Raw genomic sequence first — 24,245 nt, forward strand, 5'->3', positions numbered from 1 at the left:
AAACTAGGAACAGGGCTATGGACGAACTATAAGAATCAGGGTAAGGCTTTGGGGTCACGCATAACCATGGTGAGATTATGGGTATTTTGGTAGAATTTCTTAACACTACAAAGAGTGCACCCACTTGTTCCGGTGGTATAGAATCAGATGTCGCAGATGCCTCCCCGCCCAGAACAGATTGACGGAGAGTCTACTGACCCCTAAACCTTACCTTTTTAATCCCTACAGTAAGGGGGGGGGGGGCGTAATAAGGGGAGCATATTTCAATCTATATGACACCGGTATACAACAATCAATCATTGTTTTATTCCAGAACTAATGAAATTATTTTCAGAATGATTCCACGGCGGCCGTGTCGAATAAAGCATGAAATAAACGTTTTAATCATGATTTCGTAGAGGAAATCTCGTGTAGATTCTATATCGAAATCAGCAGCTTTTATTTCTACCCTTTTGAACAATAGAACAGCTAGAATACTACACATATTCGAAAAAAAACCTGGTCTGAAATGGTCACAAAATTGAATTCACATATTTATACATTTGTTGTAAAAAATAATATAAAATCTCGGGACACTAAGAATCAAATAGAGTACACAAAATGTTTCCTTGATCTATTGTTAAGTTCATACGACGTTTTAACTACGACGATGATCCCCAAAAATACAAAAACAATCAATTCTAAGCTATACACGTAAATGACGTAACCTACCTCGTCCATCTGAAGTCACACAGTACTGTATATCAGCGTTATAACCACCACCAGTACGACAGAAAGAAAGAGAGACTATAACAAGCCAAACCCGCGACCGTATTACATTTATTAGTAAGATTATAAAATCAAAAGAAAATTTACGAGACCAAAACGGTTTTTACAATGGACGCGCGGACGTCACAGCAGGTTCAGTTATAGAGCCACTGTACGTGATATACACGACCGTACCCACGCGTATACAACAGTCACAGACGTTATATTAATAAAAATGTCAATCTTGACCGAAGAAGTTGATCCGGTGCGAACTTTTTACTCAGTTTATAGAAAATCAACAGAGAAAAAAAGTCAAAAGTGCGACCGGGAACAAACGTGAAATCGACAGGAGCCTGACACAAAAATACTTTTTGAACCTAGCTATTCCCGATATTCTAGATGACCTGTAAAGTTTTGGGATTTGTCAAGTTCGGGGCCGCAAACCACAGCGCAGCGATAAACACCCGTCGCCCGCAATTGACCCAGAATTGCTTTTAAAAATGCATGCATATCACTGCGACTTTATTCATAAAAATTACTATTCGACTTTTACAAGTGGAACCGATAAATCTGATCAGTGCCATAGAGAAAATCTACAGCATGTTGATAGAAAAAAAAAACATGCTACGCAAATAGGTCTACATGTCCATATACGGGATTGGAAAGAGTTGACACTGTGACCGTTTGAGTTTGAACTATAAACAAACCCTCACAGACCACGACGTATTGTAAACATTCATGTATTTTTACCTTGTAAGCGCCACTGATTCCGTGCCTCACTCTCCTTCAAATAAACACCTCAAACACTGTACTGGAATAAAACACCGTCGTTACAAGTTCGTCTAATAAAGTCTCTTATTTCTACGAGTCGCCGATTTTCGCTATAGGAACCCGATTAATTTCGCTTGTTTGTAATTTTCGCGACGAGTATTCATATTCGAGATCTTGGTTTCCCAGGACTAACCCTATTGGATTATACTTGTAACCTCACGACGGTCCAAGCTCATTTTGTTTCTGATAACCAATCTAACAACTTAAGACCAGTGTAAACTTATTTGGCTCTATAGCCAATCTAACAACTTAAGACCAGTCTTTTGTTTTTGTTTTTGGCTTAAAGTCAAAAAGTCAGCGTGAAAAAATTCCGGTTAAGATTTTTCGAAATTTGGATACAATGTTTATGTTTTTTTTTTTTTTTTAATGAAAATAGGGAGTAAGCCTTTAGTAGAATCACAAACTAGAGTTCTAATCTCCACAGTTTACACGTCATGGAAAATATCACATATATTTCCTGAACCCGATGACAGTTCTTTACAAGGTGTCACAAAATGTCAACTCATTTCTCTGAAAAACGTCAACGTTTTGGCAGCTGAATGAACTGACAGGGAAAGGGAGGGGTAGTGTAGCTAGGGGAACGCATTCCAACAGCTGCATTCCCGATAGCGAGAAGCTGAAATATTGTAAGTAGGAACTTATCAAAAAAATTTCCGGGGTAATTAGAATAACTTAATTTTTTTGATAGGGAAATAGGTATGTGTGCAATATGTAGTATGCATTCAAAAACCATCGAAGACGTTTAGAAAAACTACGATGAAATCAGAAATTTATCCGAAATAAATATGAAAAGAAATTGATAAGAAATGTATCAAAAAAGTGCCAAATGGAAATTACTACTTCCTAGTCGCTATACAGTATTTGGGTTGGTGGTACGATAACCATCACACTCAAACGTGGTGAACAGATGATAAGATAAAAACCCACTATTTAAAAATTTAAAAAAAAAATCTAAAATCGAGAATGTATTTATTGAAACAATCTAAAATATACGAACACGACGTTTCGATCTCACACTAGAGATCATCGTCAGGTGTGGACGTGAGCTCACCTGACGATGATCTCTAGGATGATGATCTCTTATATTTCAGTATTTGGGTTATTTGCTCAAACGTTGGTCAGATAGTTGATAAAGGTTCATTGTGTGGTGAATATGGCATTTATCCGTCGTTTATCTTTAAAACCCTGGCGAATTAAAAAATACATTTCTCGAGATTGCGGGGAATTTTTGCGAATTTTTCAAAAAAAATATCCCAGAAAGTCCCCAGCCACCTAATTAGTGTTCGGGCATTTCAACGACTGTACGACTGCTCTACTGTATGAGAGAAGCCACCTTCGACTAGTTCGCCATCTAACGGACAATTAGGTCAGTAGGTCAGTCAGGCCCGAGGTGACCGCAACCATACCTGAAGGTTTTCATCGACGTCGCCACACCTGATGGGTTTCAACCAACTTTTCAGCAAACTGACTTCAAAGAAATTTATTTATAAAATCAAAAATAATCACTAGAATTCAACCGTTCTTTTTCAGCCGAACAGAGCTATGAATTTAAAACTGTTTGTATCGTTTCTGATGACGTTGTTGATGATTTTTTCCCACCTCGTGTTCTACGTGGAATGCAGCGCTGGTAAGGAGGGCCAGGGGGCGCTACTCACAAAAAATTCACATTTTACAAACAATGATAATTCAGACAGATCACCATTGATAAAACACTATAGATCGGTGTTGTAACGATAAAACAAAGATGATCCCACAATAATAAAGAAAGACAAAGTCCGAAAAATGTTTCCTTGAGCTAGCGTAGCTTATTCAACGTTTTGACTATATCCTAATAGTCATCTTCAGGAATACTGTATTCCTTGAGCTAGTGTAGTTTATTCAATGTTTCGACTATATCCTAATAGCCATCTTCAGGAATACTGTATTCCTTGAGCTAGTGTAGTTTATTCAACGTTTCGACTTTATCCTAATAGTCATCTTCAGGAATACTGTATTCCTTGAGCTAGTGTAGTTTATTCAATGTTTTGACTATATCCTTATAGTCATCATCAGGAATACTGAAGATAAAGATGACTATCAAGATGTAGTCAAAACATTGAATAAACTACACTGGCTCAAGGAATACAGTATTCCTGAAGATGACTATCAGGATATAGTCAAAACATTGAATAAACTACACTGGCTCAAGGAATACAGTATTCCTGAAGATGACTATTAGAATATAGTCGACACGTCGAATAAACTACACTAGCTCAAGGAATACAGTATTCCTGAAGATGACTATTAGGATATAGTCGAAACGTTGAATAAACTACACTAGCTCAAGGAATACAGTATTCCTGAAGATGACTTTTAGGATATAGTCGAAACGTTGAATAAACTAAAGGAATCGGCTTATACGGATTCTGGTCCAATCCGGACAATATTTGCAGTTCATTTATTCATTATTTATTTATTACAAGAAAATGACTTTTAATCCCAATTTCCCGAAAACCGGATGAATTTTGTTTATACCAAATGATCCGAATTAAGTGGGCTCCACTCTATTACAATGAACAAACTATGGACTGAAAATAGTCCGGATTAGACTAAAATCCGGGTTAAGCCAGTTTGAGTGTCGACGATACGAGGTCGCGTTGAAGCCGACGGCGCCGAAAACGGTTCGGTCTCAATCATGCACCTTCGCGGAAAATTCAATCCGATTTTAATTACTGAACTGAGGGAATTGATTTCAGGTCGAGCGAAAAGAGCACCGGCTCCAACCCCATCCCCAAATGCTTTCTATGGTTCACGCGGCTAAGAAACCACAAGTGAGTAATAAAGCGATATATATTCGTTCTTTATTTTAAGTTAAAATCGAATCTAATTATAAGTTGTATTTCATGTATTCAAGAATATGTCTATCTACGTATTTCAGGCCCCCCGGTCCCTCTCCGCGGGCGAGATTCTGACTGGAAACTTCAATTGGTACCAAATGACGATCGATAGTTATATTTGATAAATTTGATTCATTGGTAAATAAATTCACAACTCAGATCAGTTAAAATCGTTTCTTTTTCTAGTTGTTTTGTAAAAATGGGCGCTAGGCGTTTGATTATTAGATCAAAACTGCAGTACCCGTAAAACAAGGGCGGATTCAGGGTCCAATTTTGACCGCCTCGCCAATGAATATAAAAAAGAAGCACATTAAGGCCCATCAAAGTTGATACCTGATTGTTTCTCATCAAATCGCGAAGCCACCCGCGTCACTACCGAAAGCCTAAATAAAAAGACAATAACGAAGTCCGAAACCATAAATGAGAAGTTTGTTTTGGCCCACCCTCAGGAAATCTCGCCTGAAAAAAACAACATTTGAAACGTATACAAAAGTTCCATTGCTCAATTTTTTTCTACCTTTCCAAAAACGGCATCTCAGATTTGTTTTAAGTGCCACGCGTGATCAGGCATGTGAGGCACCCTGAATCCACCGCCACACAATAACCCGATCTGTGACTAATATTTGTCAGATACGTTACAGCAGGGTGCGATCTAAGCACACATCCGATCGCCCGGGACAAGCATATTTTCATTCGGGGCATGTACGGTAGGTTATCATTATCCCTTGTCGATCGGGCTAGCATAATTTTATGTCTCAAAGCTTTTTCCCACCCGTTACAACAGATGATTCTGCCACCAATCGGACCGCCTGTTCAGGACAAGTTGATATTCGAGGGGGCCAAGCGAGATTTCAAATATGCTTGCGCCAAGGGCAAGTGGCTTTTCATCCTTCTCTAACATCAGATGAACTAAAGATAATCTATTACAAGTATCATATAGTTATTTTGTATGATCTTAAACACTGTCTGGAGCCGTTACCCTAGAACTAAATCTACAAATCCGATAGCCGAAGAACTGGATCCTTAGGCTAAACGTTTTACAGTTTTAGCTTGCCTTTATTAGAATCACATATATCTCTATATCTCTATTTTCTATTTACTCGGATTGCATCACTGATATTTCCTGCACCTGGTGAAAGCTCTAGGAAAAATGTCACAAAACGTTAACTTGATTATCTGAAAAACTTCAACATTTTTTCACAGCTGCAAGAACTGACAGGGAAAGGAAGGGATATAGTGGCTAGGGGAACTCATTCCAACAGCTGGACTCAGCCGCAATAACAACAAGCCCCGGTAGCAAGAAGCTGAAATATTGTAAGTAGAAATTCATCAAAAACATTTCCAGGGGAATCAGAATTACTTAATCTTTGACAGGAGAGGTATCATTCAATATGTATATTATGTATTCCTAAACTATCGAAAACATATGGAAAATCTACGATGAAATCAGAAATGTATCCAAGGATTTATTCTAAAGAAATTGATAAAAAATTCATTGAAACAAGTGCCAAATCATAATTATTTAGTCTTTCAAAGGAAAATATCTTATGTGTGCATTCTGCAATTTGATAACGTAGAAAAACTAATGTCTAGTTCAACCTGACTTGAGAGCATTCCGGGTGGCCTAGCTCGCTCATTTTAGGTAGTACACACCTGATAAAGGTCTTAATAGGAACAGAAAGGACTGGCAGTAGACCTAAGTAGACTTTTTAAGTATCCTTCAATACAGTTTAAAGTGGATTAAAAAACGATGTTTAAGGTCGACTGCCCGTCCTTTCTGGTCCTACTGAGACCTTTATCAGGTATGTACTACCAAAAATGAGCGAGCTAGGCCACCCGGAATGCTCTCAACTCAGGTTGAACTAGACATTACAATTAAATTAGTAAGTACTTGGAACAAGTATCCATCATATGAAATTGTTTCCTATTAACTTCAAGAATAATTATATGATATTTACTTAGATGGTCGAAACTTATTTGAATAAAATAACTTCATCTTTATATTAGTTTATTTACTGATTAGTCTTAAATAATGACCATTCACAAACCGTTTGGACCAAGTCGTCAAATTCATCCTGTTGTGCAAATCTTATTTGATTAGATGACCTCGTGACTAGCAAATTGTAATTAGGAAAATCAAATCTGATTTGACAAGATAAATTCGCCTTTGATGATTTGACAAATCGATTTGAATTTGATACCGTTAAATTAGAAAATTAGACCAAATCTAATTTGATTATGACAAGATAAAAACGATTTGCTTAAAATCAAATTTTGATAAATTCGCCTAAGAATTGAACCGTTCTGTTTCAGCCGAACAGAGCTATGAGTTTAAAACTGTTTCTATCGTTTCTGATGACGTTGTTGATGATTTTTTCCCACTTCGTGTTCTATGTGGAATGCGGTAAGAAGGGCCAGGGGGCGCTACTCGCAAAAAAAAAATCACATTTCATAAATGATTAATTATAACCGTTTGAGGACGAAAAAAAAATTCACAATAATCTTCTGCGTAAAAAATTGAATTTTGCATATCATAAAATGGTGACTTCTAAGCGGAATCCCCAACTTTTGAACCAGCGACGCCGGTGGTTGGTTTCGGCCGCAATATCATCTTCGCAAAAAATTCAAAATTCAGAATAAATTCAACCGTTTTAATTACTGAACTAAGGAAATTAATTTCAGGTGAAGTGACACAACTACCGCCTCTACCCACGGCACCGCCTTTACCCCCAGGAATAGAGGATACGCGTCGTTAATCAACGTGAGTGAGCCCGGTATACCCGCACACGTGAACGCGTTGAAATCTATCCGAAGGTTTCCTATTCTAAAAATGTGTCTCATTATTTCAGGTCCCGTGTCGTACCCCCTATCTCCGCGGGCGAGAATTCTGACTGTATTTTTTTGAACAACTTGGCGACCGATTCTAGATCATTTGAATTATGAGTAAATAAATTCACGACAAGTCAGATAAAAACGTCTTAGAATTAAAGATCATTCTGAAACTGTAGTGATTGGGTAGCAGGTAGCTGGCAAGTCTTTTATATTTGGAGGATGCTTTGATAAAATAAAGCACTAAAATGTTGACGACACAATATTAGCCCGCTATAGCGATCTCTCGACCGTCCAGTGCTGCCTCTATGTATAACGATAGCGGGAAGAACGCGAACTAAAAAAATACTCGCTTGCCAAAGTCTGGAAAACGGCTGCAGTGGACAAACTATTTACCGATTTGCGGGCGGGCCGGGTCCGGATTCCGAGAAAATTCTCAGGTCTCTAGAACATCACTGAAACTTCTCAGTCGGAAATCTTTCCATGAAAGAATTATCTATAAAACAGTAGATTTGTATCGGTGCATTTTAATTAGGGAGAGAGCGACAGGTGGTTGTATTGATGTACACTATATTGACTTGTACTCTAGTCTATGTACATCGATGTACACTCTATTGACTTTCAGATAACACGCAAGTCAAAGAACTTTCCAGCACCTTATGTCAAAAGAGCATCGGCATATCAGGGCCTTAACAACATTTTTCGAAGAAGTGGCTAATATAGCTTAACAAAATTCAACAAGTAATTAGACAAGTAGTACTATATAGGTTGTTAACTATTTATTTGACGCACGAGCTTTCGCTACTAATGTTTAGAAGCTTCATTCAGTACTACTCGTCTCGTTAGTACTTATTTTAAACCTGGTTAACACGGCTACTCTACGAATATTCAACAACAAGTAGCTAGGATCTGCTTTTTTTAGAACCGTTTTTTTTCAAATCCCTCTTGAAAATTCTTCACCAAAACAACAAAATCGTGATATTTGAATGGATTTTTCAATGTATTCAATGTATTTCCATTATTCTAAACAGATTTTAACGAATGAAATCATTTGGTCCCACGTGACACGTTTAACAGAACAGAACGAAACAAAAATTCGATTTTCAGGCAACCGACAGAGAAATATATTCAAATTTAATCCCCATAATTTCCTTCATGCATATTCATGATATGTTAATGACACATAAACATTATAATTCCGATATAACATTACTATACCACCCGTGCCGCGTGCCCCCTTCTAACCAGTCCAACCCACCTCAATAGATAACATTCCCTGGAAAGAGTTTAAGATGACATGAAAAGACAAGAAGACACGGATTGGAAGACATCGATCAAGAGAAACGTGCTTTTCATACTTATAATAGTTGGAATCAAACTTAACAACATTTTTTGTAAGATCAAAAAAAAAATTTGCTTACATCGCATTCAATATTCGTACATTGGATCCGAATTTTCATAACATTTGGCACCAAGTATTTCAACTGTACAAATCAATAACAAATTTACAAATATTTTATACACATCAATTTTCACACATCACCGGATAAAAAATAATTAATACAGCATACAAATATTACATATTCACTTCCCCATTTTTTTTGCAGGACCTATTTTCCTAAATCGAATTTTCCTCAATTTCTAAATTTTCATTACTAATGTCTTCACACACAAACACATAATGGATGACCTCTTCCAGGGTCCGATCTAAGGAATGAAAGCCACTTGCCCGGGGGCAAGCATATCTGAAATTTAACTTGCTCCCTCAAAAAAATAATTGCCCTACACCGGCAGTGCGATTGGTGGCACAATTCACCGTTGTATCGAGTGGGATAAATTCAAATCAGTCTGTCTCAGGGTCCGGATCTAAGGAATGAAAGCCACTGGCCCGGGGGCAAGCATATCTGAAATCTCGCTTGCCCCCTTCCAAAAACTACTTGCCCTACACAGGCAGTCCGATTGGTGGCACTATCATTCATTATATCGAGTGGGAAAAAAGTTTTCTGACATTGAATTTCACTAGCCCGGGGGACAAGTGATAATGATAACCTACTAGCCCTGATGAGAATATACTTGTCCCTGGCAATCGGACAAGTGTTTAGATCGCACCCTGCCTTCACGCAGATGACACATTTATGGATGACCCTTATTCGGGACAACTCTTCTAGCAGATGAAATTAATAAATGCAATGGACCCGTCCACTATCACCCTATGACATCATAATCAATACGCTTTCGTCTACTATTCACAATCTAATGACGTCATTGGGGGATTTTCGGAAGCGTCCATGTTTTCCTAAAAAGCCGACGATTACGAACATTTATTCAGCACAGCTTAATTGAAAGATATTTGTGAGAAATTGAGCGGAATGTTTCTCATCAATATGACGTGTTGTAATATTGAGAACTATTCGGTCGTCTGCGTCGCCTCCAGCGTAGAACGTTAGACGACGCTACGGTGCTCGCGCTCCAAGTTCGATCCAACTGATTACGCAGTTTACTGATAACCCGCTGATGTCGGTGCTCGTAGTCTTCACGTTTCTCCTGTAGGTGGCGCACGCGGGTCGAATCAACGTCAACGCTGAGCGAGGAATCGGAGAGACGATCAGACGTTAGATTCGGCGCCGAACTGACGCGCGACACCTCGGCTCCTAGCGACGACGGTATTGCGGCAACGGACGACAGTCTCCCGGCGACCTGATCTCTCTCTTCGACCAATCGTTCGTCTTTATCGCGCAGACGATTCTCGATGGAATTCAACTCGTTTTGTAACATCTGTTTCTGTCTCATCAACTCGTATTCGAGATTCTCTTTCTCTCTCAGTAACGCCTCCAGTTTTTTCTGTTCGGCCATCATGATATCGAGCGCGGCGCGTTCGTTCAACAGCTCCACGGTTAACAGTTCGTTCTCGTGTAATTTCTCGCTGACCGACTCTTTCTCGCGACGTAAACTCTCCTCCAACACGAACTTCTCGCCGATCAGATCGGTCAGTTTCGCGTCCTTCTCTTTCTCCGTCTGCAACTGGCGATGCAGGAAATCTCGCTGATTCTGCAACATCGCCATCTGGTGCGCGAATATCTGCTGCACCTCCGACGTGACGACGTCGCTCGAGTTTAAACGCGTCTGCAACCGTTTCACGGTCGCCTCCTGGTCTTTCAAACGACAAAACAAATCCTCTTTCTCCAGAACTAACGACGTATTACTCTCCTCGAGAATCAGAATCTTATTCTTCATCGCGTAGTAATCGATCGGATAGTTCGTCGTCGCGGTAACCGATGATATATCCGATGACGCAGCAGCTGACGACGCGGTTGACCTGTTCGACCCGGCGGCGGTCGACGACCTGTTTTGCCGATGTAACACATCACGCAGTATTGTGCTCTCGCGACTGTAAACGTCTCTCGTCTCTTGTAACGTATCTCGTAATTTCGACAGTTCGTGCAGGAATCGAGAATTCGGAAGCGAATCGTCCGATTCCGATAGAGGTCGTCCGTTGCCCGTTTCGTCGCTAGATAACCGTCTAATTCCCGATAAGCCGGACGCGTTCCCGTCGGGCGACAGTTCGTTACTGTCTAAACTAGTATTTCTACTACGAGCAGACGTGTGTTTATTCGTCAGCGGAGTACTCTGCATCAACGGACCGCCGCTCGACCTAGGTGGCGTCGTATCGTTACGACGACAGTCCGTCAGACTGTACGTACGCATCTTCGATTGTTGTCCGCCGCGAGGTGAGAGTAAACTCTGCGACCGTCGTGTCGCCGCGTCCTCCGCCGGCGTCTCGCTACGTTTCGTCAGTTCGTCGTTACGGTTGCGCAGACGATCGTTCTCGCGAGCGAACGTCGCCAGGTCGGTTTCTACGTCTCGTAATCTCGTCGTCAATCGCTCGTTTTCGCTACGCGCGTCGCGACAATTTTCCGCCAATCGTAATTTCTCGTCGCCGAGCGATTTCGTCGCGATTTTCAAACGCCCCGATTCTAACTCGGCGAGGTCTCGTTCGTCTTTCAGCCGTCGATTCTCCAACAGTAGATTCGACATTTCCCGACGCAGACGCGAATCGCCGTTGTTGCCATCGACAACGACCGCGTTGTCGATCTCGTTTTGACGTTGTCTATAAGACGAGCATTGTTCGGTGAAACGCGTCAGACTCGTCGATAGTTGATCAGGTGACCGAGTATCGAACCAATCAGACGTCTGCTCCGTAGATATATCGGTACACGCCGTGATAAAAGATGTCTCGCATTGTAGCGACCCTTCACATTGTAACGACCCTTCACATTGAACCGCATGATTACTTTGTACCGTCTCCTCGACTACTGAAGAGCGATTACTGTTTCCCTGCTGCGAGTCCGGTTGTGAGTCCCGCCGAGCGTCCGCACCCGCGCTTGTTAACATATCCACTTGAACCCAGGTTTGCGTCATTTCAGGAATTTGTAAACCGACGTCTTTTTTCGAATCATTCACAATATTCGGCGCCGACTGCGGATTAACGGCCGCCGCGCTCTCCGACGGGATACTCTCTCCCTGGATCGAGTTCAAGTCTAAAGCATCGCCCCCTGGTGGTGCTACCTCGCAATCGCCGGCATCCATCGAATAAACGTCGTCGACGTCGGTAAAGAATTCTCCGTCGATGAACAACATATCGCTCTCCGATATTAACCCTTCACCTCCTAGTTCAACACCGACCGTATCCATAGCAGCATCGCCGCCGTCATTCTCTACATTGTTATCGTCGTCGGGGCGATCGCTAATCAGTTCCGAATATCGGTTCGGTTTTTCCTCAATTTCTTCGCTCGCTTCGGGCGTATAACCGCCGGTAGCGCCACCTATCATCACAGCCTCGTAACCGATCTGCGATTCCAGCACAGGTTTTAAATTCGCGATTTCTCGTTGCAGTTTTTCTATTTTCGCGTTCAGTTCCTCGTTATCGTCAAACAGTCGCTGACATTGCGACCTCAATCCGTCCAACTCTAACAAATCGATATTCTGCTGTTTTATCTTATTTTCCAGACGCTCCGTTTTTTCGATCAGATCGATATTTTCGACGCGTATCGATTCTAAATCGCGACGCGACCGTCGATATTTCGTCCGCAGATCGTCTTCGTTCGTCGTCGCGTCTTCGTCGTCGTCAGCCAAATTCGGGCGATCGCGTTGTTTTCGAAGTTCGTCTCGTTCGCGCGTCGTCTGCTGATGTTCTCGTTGCAGACGTTTGAAATCGTCGATCAAATTCTCTTGAAACGTTCGCTGCAGTCGTCTTCCTCCTCCTTCTCCTCCCCCTCCATCTCCTCCTTCTTCAATTTGTTTCTTCAGTTTTCGATTCTCGTCTCGAAGTTTAACAATCGCGTCTTTAAGTTGATCGGTTTCCGACGACGGCGAATTCTCTTTTATGAACCCGCTCTTACCGTCGGCGGCGGCGTGTAAACTACTAGCGACCTCTGGTGAGATTTCGCGGATGTATTCGCCCTCGGTCGACGACGACGGCGGCGGCGGCAACACCAGTTTCAAATCTTTGAAATTCGTCGGTAACGAAGCCGACCGTTTTTTAAAGTTTTCCGTTCGGTCGTCGGCGAGCGTTTCGTTCTCGATCGCGTGCGCCAATTCTTGAGCTAAATTTAACGCTTCGACGTTTTTATCGACGACGAAAATATCGTCTTCATCATCATCATCATCATTCGCTTCCTCCTCCACCTCTTCCTCGGGTGAGAACTGACTCTTTTTCTCGTCGACGAGTTTCAACAATCGCGGTAAATTTCTTTCGTCGTCTGCTTCGAAACTACCAGCGACGTTCGTCGACGGCGTCTGCCGCTTCTCGGGAGAGAGTTGTAAAGTTTGAAACACTTCGTACAGCCGATCGATCAACGCCGATATTCCCGTCGTCTCGTCGCGACGAGATTCCATTTCATCGATCAACGACATCAACTGTTTCAAAGCTTTTTCGTTATTCTTTTCGCTCGCCAGTAAAAGTTCCTGGTGGTCTTCGATCTGTTTGAAACAATGCCCGACTTGAGCGAGGAGGTCGTCTCTAGCTTCCGTAAGACTCTGAAATTGTGTAAAAAACATGAATTTGAATCATTCAAAATGAATTTCAAGTTGAAGGATCACCAAATTTCTAATTTGATCTTGTAGTCTATATTTACCTGATTATCAGTTTGAAGTTTCATGATCAATTTCTCGGTGTCGATGTCACATTCAAAGTCAGTCTGATGCAGTATATCCTGGAAAATAGACGAAGTATTCAGTGTTTTATTGCAGCATAACCAAAGTCAATTGAGACAGTGTATGGAGGACCAAAAATCTTCAACATTTTACAACGAAAATTAGGCTTAAAGAATTGATACCTTGTTTCTCATTTCGGTCAGCCGCCTATCTACCCTGTACATTACTTCATTTATTTATTACAAACGCATTAGAGGATGGGGGGAGGGGTCAGTGCAATTGCGTACTGTAATGCTGTAATGTATATGAAGAAATGGCCGATTTTGTGTACAGAGGGGGAGGGGGGTTGAAAAATTAAAATTTTATGCGTACGTAATTAATGAACTATCCCTCATAGAAATGAACTGATCGCAAATTTTGATGCAGTTTTAAAAAGTGACCCGGAGGATCAGGAGAAACAAGGTATCATTTTTAACCCTAGTTTCGGTTGAAATGCTTTCTGCCATTCATCTTCAGTAGTTCATTGTTTAAATCGTATTTCACATAAATCTCTGGAGATGTAATTAATCCGATTTACCGATTAATTTCATCGATGATCGTAGACGTCTATAATTAGTCCTACCTGAGCGTAACATTTCCGAACTTTCTCCAAATCGTCCTCGTGCTTGTACTGCAAATGTAGACGAGCTTTCTGCAATTCGACGATGAATTTTTTCTCCATGTTCTGTTTTTCCGATTTCAGTTTTTGCTCCTGAAATACTTCCATTTCTTTCTGATAGTTTTCGAGTTGTTGTTTCAACTCGAATTCGACGTCGTTGCGAACGCGACTCATCTCCAGTTCGAACCGTTCTCGTAGATTGTATTCTTGCATTTTCAAGTCGTCCTCGTGTCGCGAAATCTGTTTTTCCAATCGGGTGATCTTCTCTCGCGACGCCTCATCGATTTCGTGCTGATTTCCCGACATGTTCGGACTCGTCGTTAGCAATTCAAAACTTCCGATAGAAGCGTCGCCATCAGATCCGCTTTTCTGCAGAACCTCCTCGCATTTTCCGACCTCTTCAGAAACTTCATTCTTCGCCCGTTTATTCGGCGCGTCGGTTTTCAACCGATTCAACTCATCCGCTAATATCCCTTTCTCTTTACGAATCAACATTATTTCTTCGTCTCGCGCTGAAATCGCGTTCGATAAACCGTTCAGTTTAGCGTTCAGTTCGGTTACGATGCTCATGTATCGTTGAATTTCCTCCGAATATTCAGTTTTTAAATCTCGAACCGTTTCGGTCACCTGACTTATCGTCATCGATTCTTCCAGTTCATCTATAACCGTTTCAAATTTAGATTCGATTTCGTCGTTCTGTAACAAACACAAACAGGCTTCATTAACAAAAATATTCAGAACTCGATTTCTGGCCTTTGCGAGGTATTTCCAATCGTAAAACTGGGACCAGTTGCTCAAAAGTTGGTTGAAGATAACCCATGGTTCCCACAGTTATATGAATTCAAAATTCCCAAGTTTTTCCCAATTTTCCTGTTCTGAGGGAACCATGATAACCGACAGATAAATACCAAAGTGACAATGAACCTTGAATTAGCTTGGTCAACTCTAACCAACGTTTGACCAACTGCAGCCCCTGACCTTTTCCTGCCACAAAATTGTCCCGGTTTGGTGAGTTAACATCAAGGCTTAATGTAATCAGCCAGATGACTCAAATGTGGAACTTGGTATTCCCATATTTCTTCCTTAACCCTTTCAATGCGTCTACACCGCAGTGCAGTGTATAAATCAGTGATGGATTTTGCTAGTACACCGCACTGCGGTGTATTGATGTAATTAGTATTTATCTCTCTTCGAAAAATGACAGCACTTGTCAGACATAGTGAAATACTAGTAACTAGCCATACACTGCACCGCAGTGTAGACGCACTAAAGTGGTATTCTCGTTATTCAACACACTAGGGTGGAATTTTTCAAAATTTTCAGATTATCTCTAGCACTATAGGGTATTAACGAGTCAGCACTGAAAGGGTTAAGAAGTAGAATAGATATATTATAATTACCTGTTTGAGACTATCGTCCAGTTTATCCTGTAGTTCCGACGTTTCTTGTTCCAACGACTCCAGTTTCGTCGTGAACTCCGAAATCTGTTTATTCTGAGAATCGATCGTCGTGTGAAGTTGTTTAATCAACTGTTCGTGATCGGACGTTTCTTTATCCTGCAGTTCGCTGGTTTTCACGATGTTATCCTGCATCGTTAACATCTCGTCGTCGCGCGTCTGTGATTCGATCTTCAGATTTTCCAACTCTTTCTCGTACTTCGCGCAGCACTCGTTCAGACGTTTCAACTCGACGTTTTTAACTTGTATTTCGTCGTCTAGAACGTGTACGACCAACTCGCTCTCCTCTCTCTGTCGACGTAGTTTCTCGTACGCTCTCGTGCGCTGTTCGACGTCTGCGGCGTGGCGTTCGCTCAACGTTTCTAACAACGCGTTTATCTCGGTGATCGTCGCGTCCGACTCCTCTTTCTCGTTGGACAACTCCAGAATCAGCTCGGCCTTCGTTTCGTTCCAATCGGCGCGGAATTCGGACACTAGGTTACTATTCGTCGATTGCAGCGAGCTTACGATCTGTTTATGTTCGCTGCGCAGCACGTACAACTCGTCCGGTAATAAACTCGACTTTTCACCGTTTTGTAAGTTGATAATTTCCTGCTCGTATTTCTGCAGAAGGCTCTGCATCTCGCGCAACTTGTCGTCTTTCTTCGCTCTCAACGATTCGTACTGGTCGCGATGTTCTTCGCGTTCTTTTTCGACTTCCGTTTTATGACGTAGTTTCATTTTCTCGACCTGCTCTTCCAATCGATGCATGTCGTCGTTTGCCGTTTTCTTTTCGTCGACGATCGCTTTAAACTTCGAATTAATCGCCTTCAAATCGTTTTCGTAATCGGAATTCAAATCTTCCAATTCATTCCTGGATTTCTCCAGGTCTTTTTTCAACGCCGTACTTTCATTTTTCAACGATTCGAAATCTTTTTCCAATCGATTTTTAATCTGTTTTTCATTCTTTATTTCCTCCGACAGTAGGAACCTCTCTTGTCCGAACTCTCGTTTCATCGAAGCTATCTGCTCCGTTAGTTCGTTAACGGTGTTTTTCAACGATTTTATTTCGTACTGGCTTTCGTATGTCAAATTATCGATTTCGCATTTCAAGTGTAAATTCGTCTCGTTCAGACTACTATTGCTGGACATCAGATCCGTCAGTTTCGCGTTCATCGATTCGATCTCGTCCACCTTCACTTCCAACTCCGCTTCGAAACTCGATTTCAACGTCTGCATGTCATCGGCAACTTGATTGAACAGTTCTTCTTTTTCGGAATCAAACTTCACCTGTTTGTCTTTCAGCTCATTTTCCAACCGGACAATTTCACGATCTTTATCTACGAGCAATTCTTCTAGTCGCTTCAACTTAGAAGCCAACTTTTCATCCTGTTCTGCTTCTTTTTCCTCCGCAATCGAGTCATCCATCTTTGAAACCAATTGTTCGTCTTGTTTCACCGGTTTTTCCTCTCGCTGTTTTTCCGGTCGTTTGAAGTCGCATTTCAACAAATCGAGATCATTTCTAAGAGTTTCGATAAGATCGTCTTTTTCTTTTAACTCGACGTGTAAAGCTTCGGCTTCTTTTTTCATGCGTAGAATATACGCTTTTTTCTTCGTTAACTGTTTCTGTAAATCGGACGGTGATTTCGATTTATGTCCGTCTGCCGCGTCGGTCGTGTCGTCTACCGCCGATAGTTTATTCTCTAGTTCTCGTATTTGAGTCTCGAGTTTTTCGATTTTCGACTGACTTTCGACGTTCCATTGATCTCGATCCATCAACATCGCTTCGAATTCGCGTTCTAAAATCTGTAACTTATCGTCCGCTTCCTGTTTCTCTCTAAACGCTTCGTTCACCTGATCCTCGAGATCTTCTTGTTCTTTCAGTTTACCCCTCAGACTATCGATCTCCGTTCGCAGGTCGTTTCGTTGCTTCGATATTTTCTGATTCTCAATGCGAACGGCCGCGAGATTCTGTTCTCGTTCGATCGCGAGGTCGTCTCGCTCGCATTCCAACTCGGCGACGTTCTGCTCCAACTCGGCGATCCGTCCGGTCATTTCCGCGCTCAACATTTCCTTATCTAAATCCAACTGTCGTTCGAGATCGCGAATGATCGCTTCATTTTCGTAATTTATTCGCTCCCATTTTTCTTTCTCCGCCGCAAACGACGATAAAGTCGCGTCTCGATCCGACGTCAGTTGTTCGATGACCTCGCCGGAGAACGTTTTGTTTCGCGCTTCGAGACGATCGATTTCGCTCGACGCGATATTCAAACGATCTTCGTATAAATCTTTTTCTTCGGTCACGTGTTGCAAACGTTCCATTAACCCTTTACTCTCCTGTTTCGACGCTTCTAGTTTTTCCTCGAGCGACTTCAACTCTTCGATCTCGCGATTGAGCAACGCGTTCTCCTCGACGAGGCGGTTGTTATCTCGTTTATAATCGGCCAATCTTTCTTTATCGGTTTCGAACGCTTTCATCTCTCGACAGAGCGACGTATTTTCGTCGTTTCTCTTCTCCGCCGCTTCCCGAAGCGACATCAACTCGTTAATCTGATCCTCGTTCAGTTTCCGCATATTTTCCAACTCCTGCTCCGCGAACAGCAAACTCTTCATCATCTCCTCGACCGTCGATTGCCGTTTTTCGATGTTACTTTTCGCCGACGCCAAATCGTCTTTGTAACTGTCGAGTTCGTTTTCGTAAAATTCGATTTCGTCCTGTAAAGCTTCGACGGCCTGCTCGCGTTCAGCTCTTAGCGACGCCACGCGCGTTTTCAACTCCATCTCCAACTCGCACGTATCTTCTTCGTACTTCGTCTTCAATTCGTTGAGTCGTCGCCTGGAAACCTCCTCGATGACGTCTGCTACGAGCATTTCGGTAATGTTTTCGACGATCAGAACGTTACATTTACGACACAATTCTCGTTCGCCTCGTTCGACCTCGCGTGGATTAGAAACTATAATCCGTTCTCTCGTCGATTTTACATCGAGTTCAGTTCGATCGATATCTAGCTGTTGAACGATGCAACTCGCATTTTCATCAGCTACATCAATTTTAGCATCTATTTCCTGTAGTTCATGATGTTTAACGATGTTTCTTGCGATATCTTGAGCTACTACATTATTTTCAACAGATTCATGATGAGCAACATCAATGACATCAATATCAACATTTATTTGCCGTAGTTCATGATGTTCTATGATGTTTTTAGCAACATCTTCGACGACCACATTATGCTCAACCGATTCGTAATGATCAACATCAGTGACATCAATATCATCATCTATTCGCTGTTGTTCAGGATGTTCTTCAATGTTTTTAGCAATATCTACAGCAAACACATTACTCTCAGCTTCACTGACCAAACATTCAGCTATTTCTCTTGCCGGTATGTTCCCATCTCGATATTCGGGCTTTTCTGATTTCGAGGAGCTGGAGACAAAGTTCAGCATGCTATCAAACAGCTCAGTAACTGAACAGCGGATCAGCAGTTCATCTCTTTCTGTACGAAGATTCTCAACTTGTTGTTTACATAAATCTAACTGTTGCCCCAAACGACTGATCTCTTCTTCGATACACGTCTTACTGGCGATCGCGTCCTCGTCCCACGCGTTAGACGTCATTGTTGCGATCATCTCCCTGACGACACCGTGCTCATTTTCCATCGCGAGTTCATCGCGTTCGAGTCTCAGCCCTTCCAACGTCTCTTTCAATCCTTTATTCTGAATCCGTAGCTCATCGATTATGTCGACGAGATTCACATTTTCGGATGCCATTTCGTGAAGTTTCATTCTCAGATTTTCCAAATCAATCTTCAAATATTCATTTTCAAGTTCACGTTCATCACCTGCATCTGACTCTGAATAACTTCCATCATCATCAATTATCTTATCATCAGGATCATCAATACTATCTTCGTAACTACCTTCAGCGGCTTCTACAGGACCATCAACACCAGTAATTATGTCAACCACTTCATTTGTTGATTGACTTTGATCCTGAGGATGATCATAATTATCTTCAATTATCTTATCATCAGGATTATCAACATTATCTTCCAAACTAACTTCAATAACATCTAGAGGATCATCGAAACCAGCAGTTTTCGGATGATCGTGATTTTCTTCAATTATCCTATCTTCACCGGCTTTGACAGGACCTACATCAGTACATTCATCTCCCAAACTATCGTTCACTCTTTGCTGGCGTATCTCCACGGTTTCACCGACTATTTCATCTACCTCCCGTTCGTGACTAGTTTCTTCCTGTGAACACTCGTGGCGTTTGACTCTTTGCTCGGATAATTCCGTCTGCAGACTATCGAGCAGACGTTTACGTTCTACCGAATCTTCGATCAGACACCGATTTTGAGCGTTGCATAAAATGGACGCCGTGACGTATTTCGTAATTTCGCGCGTCGCTCGATTTACGAACTTTTCCTTATTTCGTTTCAACGCTTCGTTTTCAGAGTTCAATAATTCGGCCATCATTCTCACCTTCGATAATTCACGTTTGGCAGTTTCTAATTTCGTTTTCAATTTCTCAATTTCTTCATTCACACTTGACTCGACATCAGCATCATTGACACACTTTTTCAGAGACTTCAGTTCAGTATCGCGTTCGAATAGACCTTTTTTCAGCAGTTCAACCTCGCTTGTTAGAGCGATAATTTCAGATGACCGGGCGTCTAAATCAGCGCCGTTCTCTTCCAGAATTTCCGCGAGAATCTGATTCTGAGCACCTTTTACGACACTGTCAGAAACCTGCTTCGCGACGCTCGTCTGATACTCGTCTAACCGATGTTTCTCTTCAGATTTACACTTCTCAAGTTGCTCGCTCAGATTGTCGGCTCCGCGCTGATTTTCCACCTCTGCCGTGATCGCTTGTCGCGACAATCGACGATTCTCGTCTAAAGCTCGACCTTGTTCTAGTTTCGCACACAGACACAATTCGTATAAATGAAGTTTCTCGTTCTCGACGTGGTCGATTCGTCGTTTGATTTTCTCGTTTTCGAAATCTTTCCGATCGATCGTTTCGCGTAGTAGATAATTTTGCGACGTCGCTGCGATCTTCTCGGCGAGGAGACGAGCGAATTCGTCCCGGAGCGCCTCCTCCTGCTCGCGGTAATTCTCGGTCAACGCCGTCAATCTCTGGATCTCGATTTCGTACAACCCTTTCTCGGCGATTCCGAACTCTTTCATCGTCGCGTTCTCCGACTGAATTTTCTCCAACGCTAAAATCGCGCACCGTTTCTCGGAGACAGCGTCGTCGAGGCGATGACGTAGATCCGTCAGCTCATTGTTGCCGACACCCCTCTCCAATGACGATGATAATTTATTATGGAGTTTTTGTCGAATGGAGCCGACTTTGTTCAGCGGAGAGAAGAAATATTCAGAAGTCATTGAGTCACCACCGCAGAGTCCAGTATCCGAATAATCGGTCTCTAATTGCGGACTGGTAGCGCCATCTATTAGTCGACCGAGTTTAAAATCGCGTACCGGTGATAGAGTATCGTTGAGGTCTCCATCGTCGAACCCGGTACTATCATCTACTACATCCAGGTGGCGCTTCGATTCCTGTTTCTTCAGATTATCGATCTGATATTTCAAATCGTCGACCTGCTGTTCGTGAGTTTCGATATATCGCTTTAAACTCTCATTCTCGATATTCAATTGTTCCGATTTCGATATCAAATCGGATTTTTCCGAAACTAACGTCTGAATGTCGGATTTTAACGTGGATAGTTGGTCGGTAAACGAGGCCATTATTTCGTATTTCTCGCTGACCAGACTCTCCACTCGGATTCCTAAACTTTGAACTTGAGTTTCCAGATTCGCCTTCGCCGAATCGTATCGTTCGATATCACTATAAACGGATACCGGACTTTCTCGCGAACTCCCGCGTCGCGACTCGGGTAGCGATATACTGCTGACAGGTGGCGCTTGTTTCGGTAAACTATGCGAATTCACCCAGGACGCGACGTGGCACGACTCCTCGATCACGGGACTACGAGAGTCCCGTCGAACCGGACTCAACAACGCCGCGTGATGATCGCTATGGGGACTGGGCGTATTACGACTCAGTCTAGTCGGACTAAGCGGTCCGTGGTCCGGACGCGAGCGATCCCGTAAATCAGCGACTAGTTTACGTACGTCGTACAACTCTTCGGCTAAACTCTCGATCTGTTCGTCTTTCTCCAGTAAAATGTGATTGTTCCGTTTAACGGTTTCGTCCAGTTTAAACCGGTAACGATCGATCTCGTCGAACAGCTCGTCTCTACGCCTACGCGAGTCCGATATTTCATCCTTCAAATCCTCGTTCTCGTCGACCAATCGTCGCACGTCTTTCAACAATACGTCGCGTTCGGCCGTTAGCTTTTCGATTTCGATCTTCAACGCTTCGATCCGATTGGTCGATTCCGACGAATTCCGCTCGTTTGATTGGTTCATCGATTCCGTCTGCTCGACTGACGTCGCAAGTTTCTCGTTTAATTCGACGATTCGAGATTTTAAAGCCTCATTCTCGACTAGCGCAGACGCGGCCTCATTCTCGCGTTGTTTTTGAATCCGTTCGTCCGTAGCGACCGTTTCTAAGCGCTCGTTTAATTGTTGCCGCAGGACGACGTTTTCGTCGTTTAAACGTTCGATCTGGTTCCGATCGTGATCTATTCGAGATCTCAGCTCGGCGATCGTCTGCGTTTCCACGCCTTGTTTCTGTAGCGATTCCGATTGATTGTGATCACCGCGGGATAGTTCGGATAGTTCGGATAGTTCCGATAGTTGCGATTTCAGACCACTATTCTCCTGATTAACCTGCGCGATCACGGCTTGTATTCGAGTGTTATATTCGCCCCACGCCGTCAGATGTCCGTTTAACGTATGCACGTCGTTCGTTAATAACGTCACTCTCTCGTTCAACTGAGCGCAATACGTCTTCAAACCGTCGTTCTCGAGATTCAAATTCGTAAATTGTTCGTTAATTCGACGGTGCTCCTCCGTTAGAGCGGCGAGCGTTTCTTTCAAATTCGAATTCTCAACCGACAGCGTCGTTAAACTCTGTTCTAACTCGTTGACTTTCTCGTCCGAAGTCGCCTTGTCTCGCGTCAGGTCCGAGAACTGATTTTGTAGATTCGTATTTTCCCTCGTTAAGCGTTCGTTATTTTGAGCGACCGTCACTTTCTCGCTGCTGAGTTTAACAATGTTTTCCTGATACAGTGAGACGCCCTCCTTCAGTTCGGTATTCTCAACGATCAAACTAGAATTCATTTCTTCTAAATCTAAAAACGACGTCGACGAATTCATTAGTTCCGATTTCAAAACGTCTTTTTCTTCGTTGACGCGAGAAATTTGAGCAGACGCATTCGCCAGTTCAGCTTGCAGTTTTACATTTTCTTCATTAGTATTCATCAGTTCAGCTTGTAGTCTTACATTTTCTTCATTCATACGAGAAATTTGAGCAGACGCATTCGCCAGTTCAGCTTGCAGTTTTACATTTTCTTCATTAGTATTCATCAGTTCAGCTTGTAGTCTTACATTTTCTTCATTCATACGAGAGATTTGGGCAGACGCATTCGCCAGTTCAGCTTGCAGTTTTACATTTCCTTCATTAGTATTCGTCAGTTCAGCTTGCAGTCTTCCATTTTCTGCCGAATTTTGAGCAATATTTTCGTCGAATTGCGTTTTTAAAATCGCGAATTGTTCTAGATTTCGACGGTTCTCGTCGGAAATACGAATTAATTCATTCTTTAATTCGTCTCTTTCTCGCCGGGAATCGACGACGTCCGATTTAAACCGGTCTCGTTCGGACGCAGCGCGAATCTCGGATTCGATCAGTTCTTCCCGGTTCTGAACGTGTTCGACTAATTCCGCGATTTTCGAACGGAGATCAGCTTCGAGTTGATCGCATTTCGCTCTCAATTCGGCCGATTCGTTTCGAGAATCACCCGATTCCGCGCGCAACAATTCGTTATTGCGATTCAATTCATTGCAGACGTTCTTATACTTCTCGACATCGTTCGTCAAAACTTGATTTTCGTCCGTAAGATTTTTCACCGTTTCCGATAGTTCCGTATTCCGACTAGAGAGGGCGTTAATATCGACCTCGAGTTCCGAATTAATACACTCCGTGGATTTCAACTTTTTACAAATTTCCGCGCGCGAATTTTCCAATTCGGCTTTCTCGACCATCAACGAGTCCAACTTCTGCGTTAATTCCGAGTTCAATTCCTCGTGTAGACGATTTTTATCGGCGGCCATCTTGAGATCGTTTCGAACGGCGTATAAAGCGTCGCAGCTCGTCTCGCCGACCTCGAGCGTCGACAGCAGACGCGCGTCTAAATTCAGTTTCTCCTCGGTAACCGTCGTCAAACGTCGCGAAATATCCGAGTTTTTCGTCGCCATTTCTTCGAGTTTTGAATTCAATGAATCATTTTCGAGCGTCAGTTTCTCGAGCAGCGTCCGAAGTTCCGTTTCCGTGCGCTCGTATCGTTGCGTAATTCTCGCGTTTTCCGCCATCAATTCCGCGTTCGTCGTCAGAAGTTCCGCGTTTTTACGCGCGAATTCGTCCAGTTTCCGCGCGAGTTCCGGCGGCGCCGTCTGATTGGTCAAATCGTCGACTTTCATCGATAACGCCGTGCACTGATTGGTCAGATCGTTAACCGAACTCAACAAATCGGATTTCTCCCGCGATAACGACGTTATCTGATCGAGTAATACCGT

The 24,245-nt window shown here is 42.6% G+C and overlaps 2 protein-coding genes and 1 long non-coding RNA gene across 5 annotated transcripts; 1 reads left to right on the forward strand and 2 right to left on the reverse strand.

Annotated features, from left to right (window-relative positions):
- Positions 1-8: 8 nt before the first annotated feature.
- On the forward strand, positions 9-7,424 carry LOC141912089 (uncharacterized). 3 transcript variants are annotated; one of them, XR_012620122.1, is made up of 5 exons: positions 9-40; positions 5,658-5,768; positions 6,768-6,858; positions 7,137-7,215; positions 7,304-7,424. It is a non-coding gene; the product is annotated as an uncharacterized LOC141912089 (long non-coding RNA). The 3 variants fall into 3 exon arrangements; XR_012620121.1 differs by lacking the exon at positions 9-40 and adding an exon at positions 5,126-5,161; XR_012620120.1 differs by lacking the exon at positions 9-40 and having other exon boundaries at positions 5,431-5,768.
- Positions 7,425-7,983: 559 nt separating this feature from the next.
- Positions 7,984-20,873, reverse strand: LOC141912079 (uncharacterized). Its single transcript, XM_074803269.1, has 4 exons — positions 15,495-20,873; positions 14,059-14,790; positions 13,418-13,495; positions 7,984-13,319 (listed from the first exon to the last, which is right to left on the reverse strand). Exons 1-4 carry the CDS (start codon positions 20,727-20,729, stop codon positions 9,663-9,665), a joined length of 9,702 nt encoding a protein of 3,233 aa, XP_074659370.1. The 5' UTR covers positions 20,730-20,873; the 3' UTR covers positions 7,984-9,662.
- Positions 20,824-24,238, reverse strand: LOC141911626 (uncharacterized). Its single transcript, XM_074802614.1, has 2 exons — positions 20,939-24,238; positions 20,824-20,843 (listed from the first exon to the last, which is right to left on the reverse strand). The coding sequence occupies exons 1-2, from the start codon at positions 24,147-24,149 to the stop codon at positions 20,824-20,826; spliced, it is 3,231 nt and encodes a 1,076-aa protein (XP_074658715.1). The 5' UTR covers positions 24,150-24,238.
- Between the last annotated feature and the right edge of the window lie 7 nt (positions 24,239-24,245).

The sequence above is a fragment of the Tubulanus polymorphus genome, chromosome 10 (genome assembly GCF_964204645.1).
Source record: "Tubulanus polymorphus chromosome 10, tnTubPoly1.2, whole genome shotgun sequence".
NCBI classification, from domain to species: Eukaryota; Metazoa; Nemertea; class Palaeonemertea; order Tubulaniformes; family Tubulanidae; genus Tubulanus; species Tubulanus polymorphus.

Coding starts and splice junctions, on each gene's coding strand:
- LOC141912079 (XM_074803269.1), bottom strand. CDS start 20,729: ATGAAAGAGTTCGGAATCGCCGAGAAAGGGTTGTACGAAATCGAGATC. Junction 14,791..15,494: donor TGGACGATAGTCTCAAACAG/GTAATTATAATA, acceptor TGTTTGTTACAG/AACGACGAAATCGAATCTAA. Junction 13,496..14,058: donor TTCGGAAATGTTACGCTCAG/GTAGGACTAATT, acceptor TCTATTTTCCAG/GATATACTGCATCAGACTGA.
- LOC141911626 (XM_074802614.1), bottom strand. CDS start 24,149: ATGAAAGTCGACGATTTGACCAATCAGACGGCGCCGCCGGAACTCGCG. Junction 20,844..20,938: donor GGATACTGGACTCTGCGGTG/GTGACTCAATGA, acceptor TCGTCATTGGAG/AGGGGTGTCGGCAACAATGA.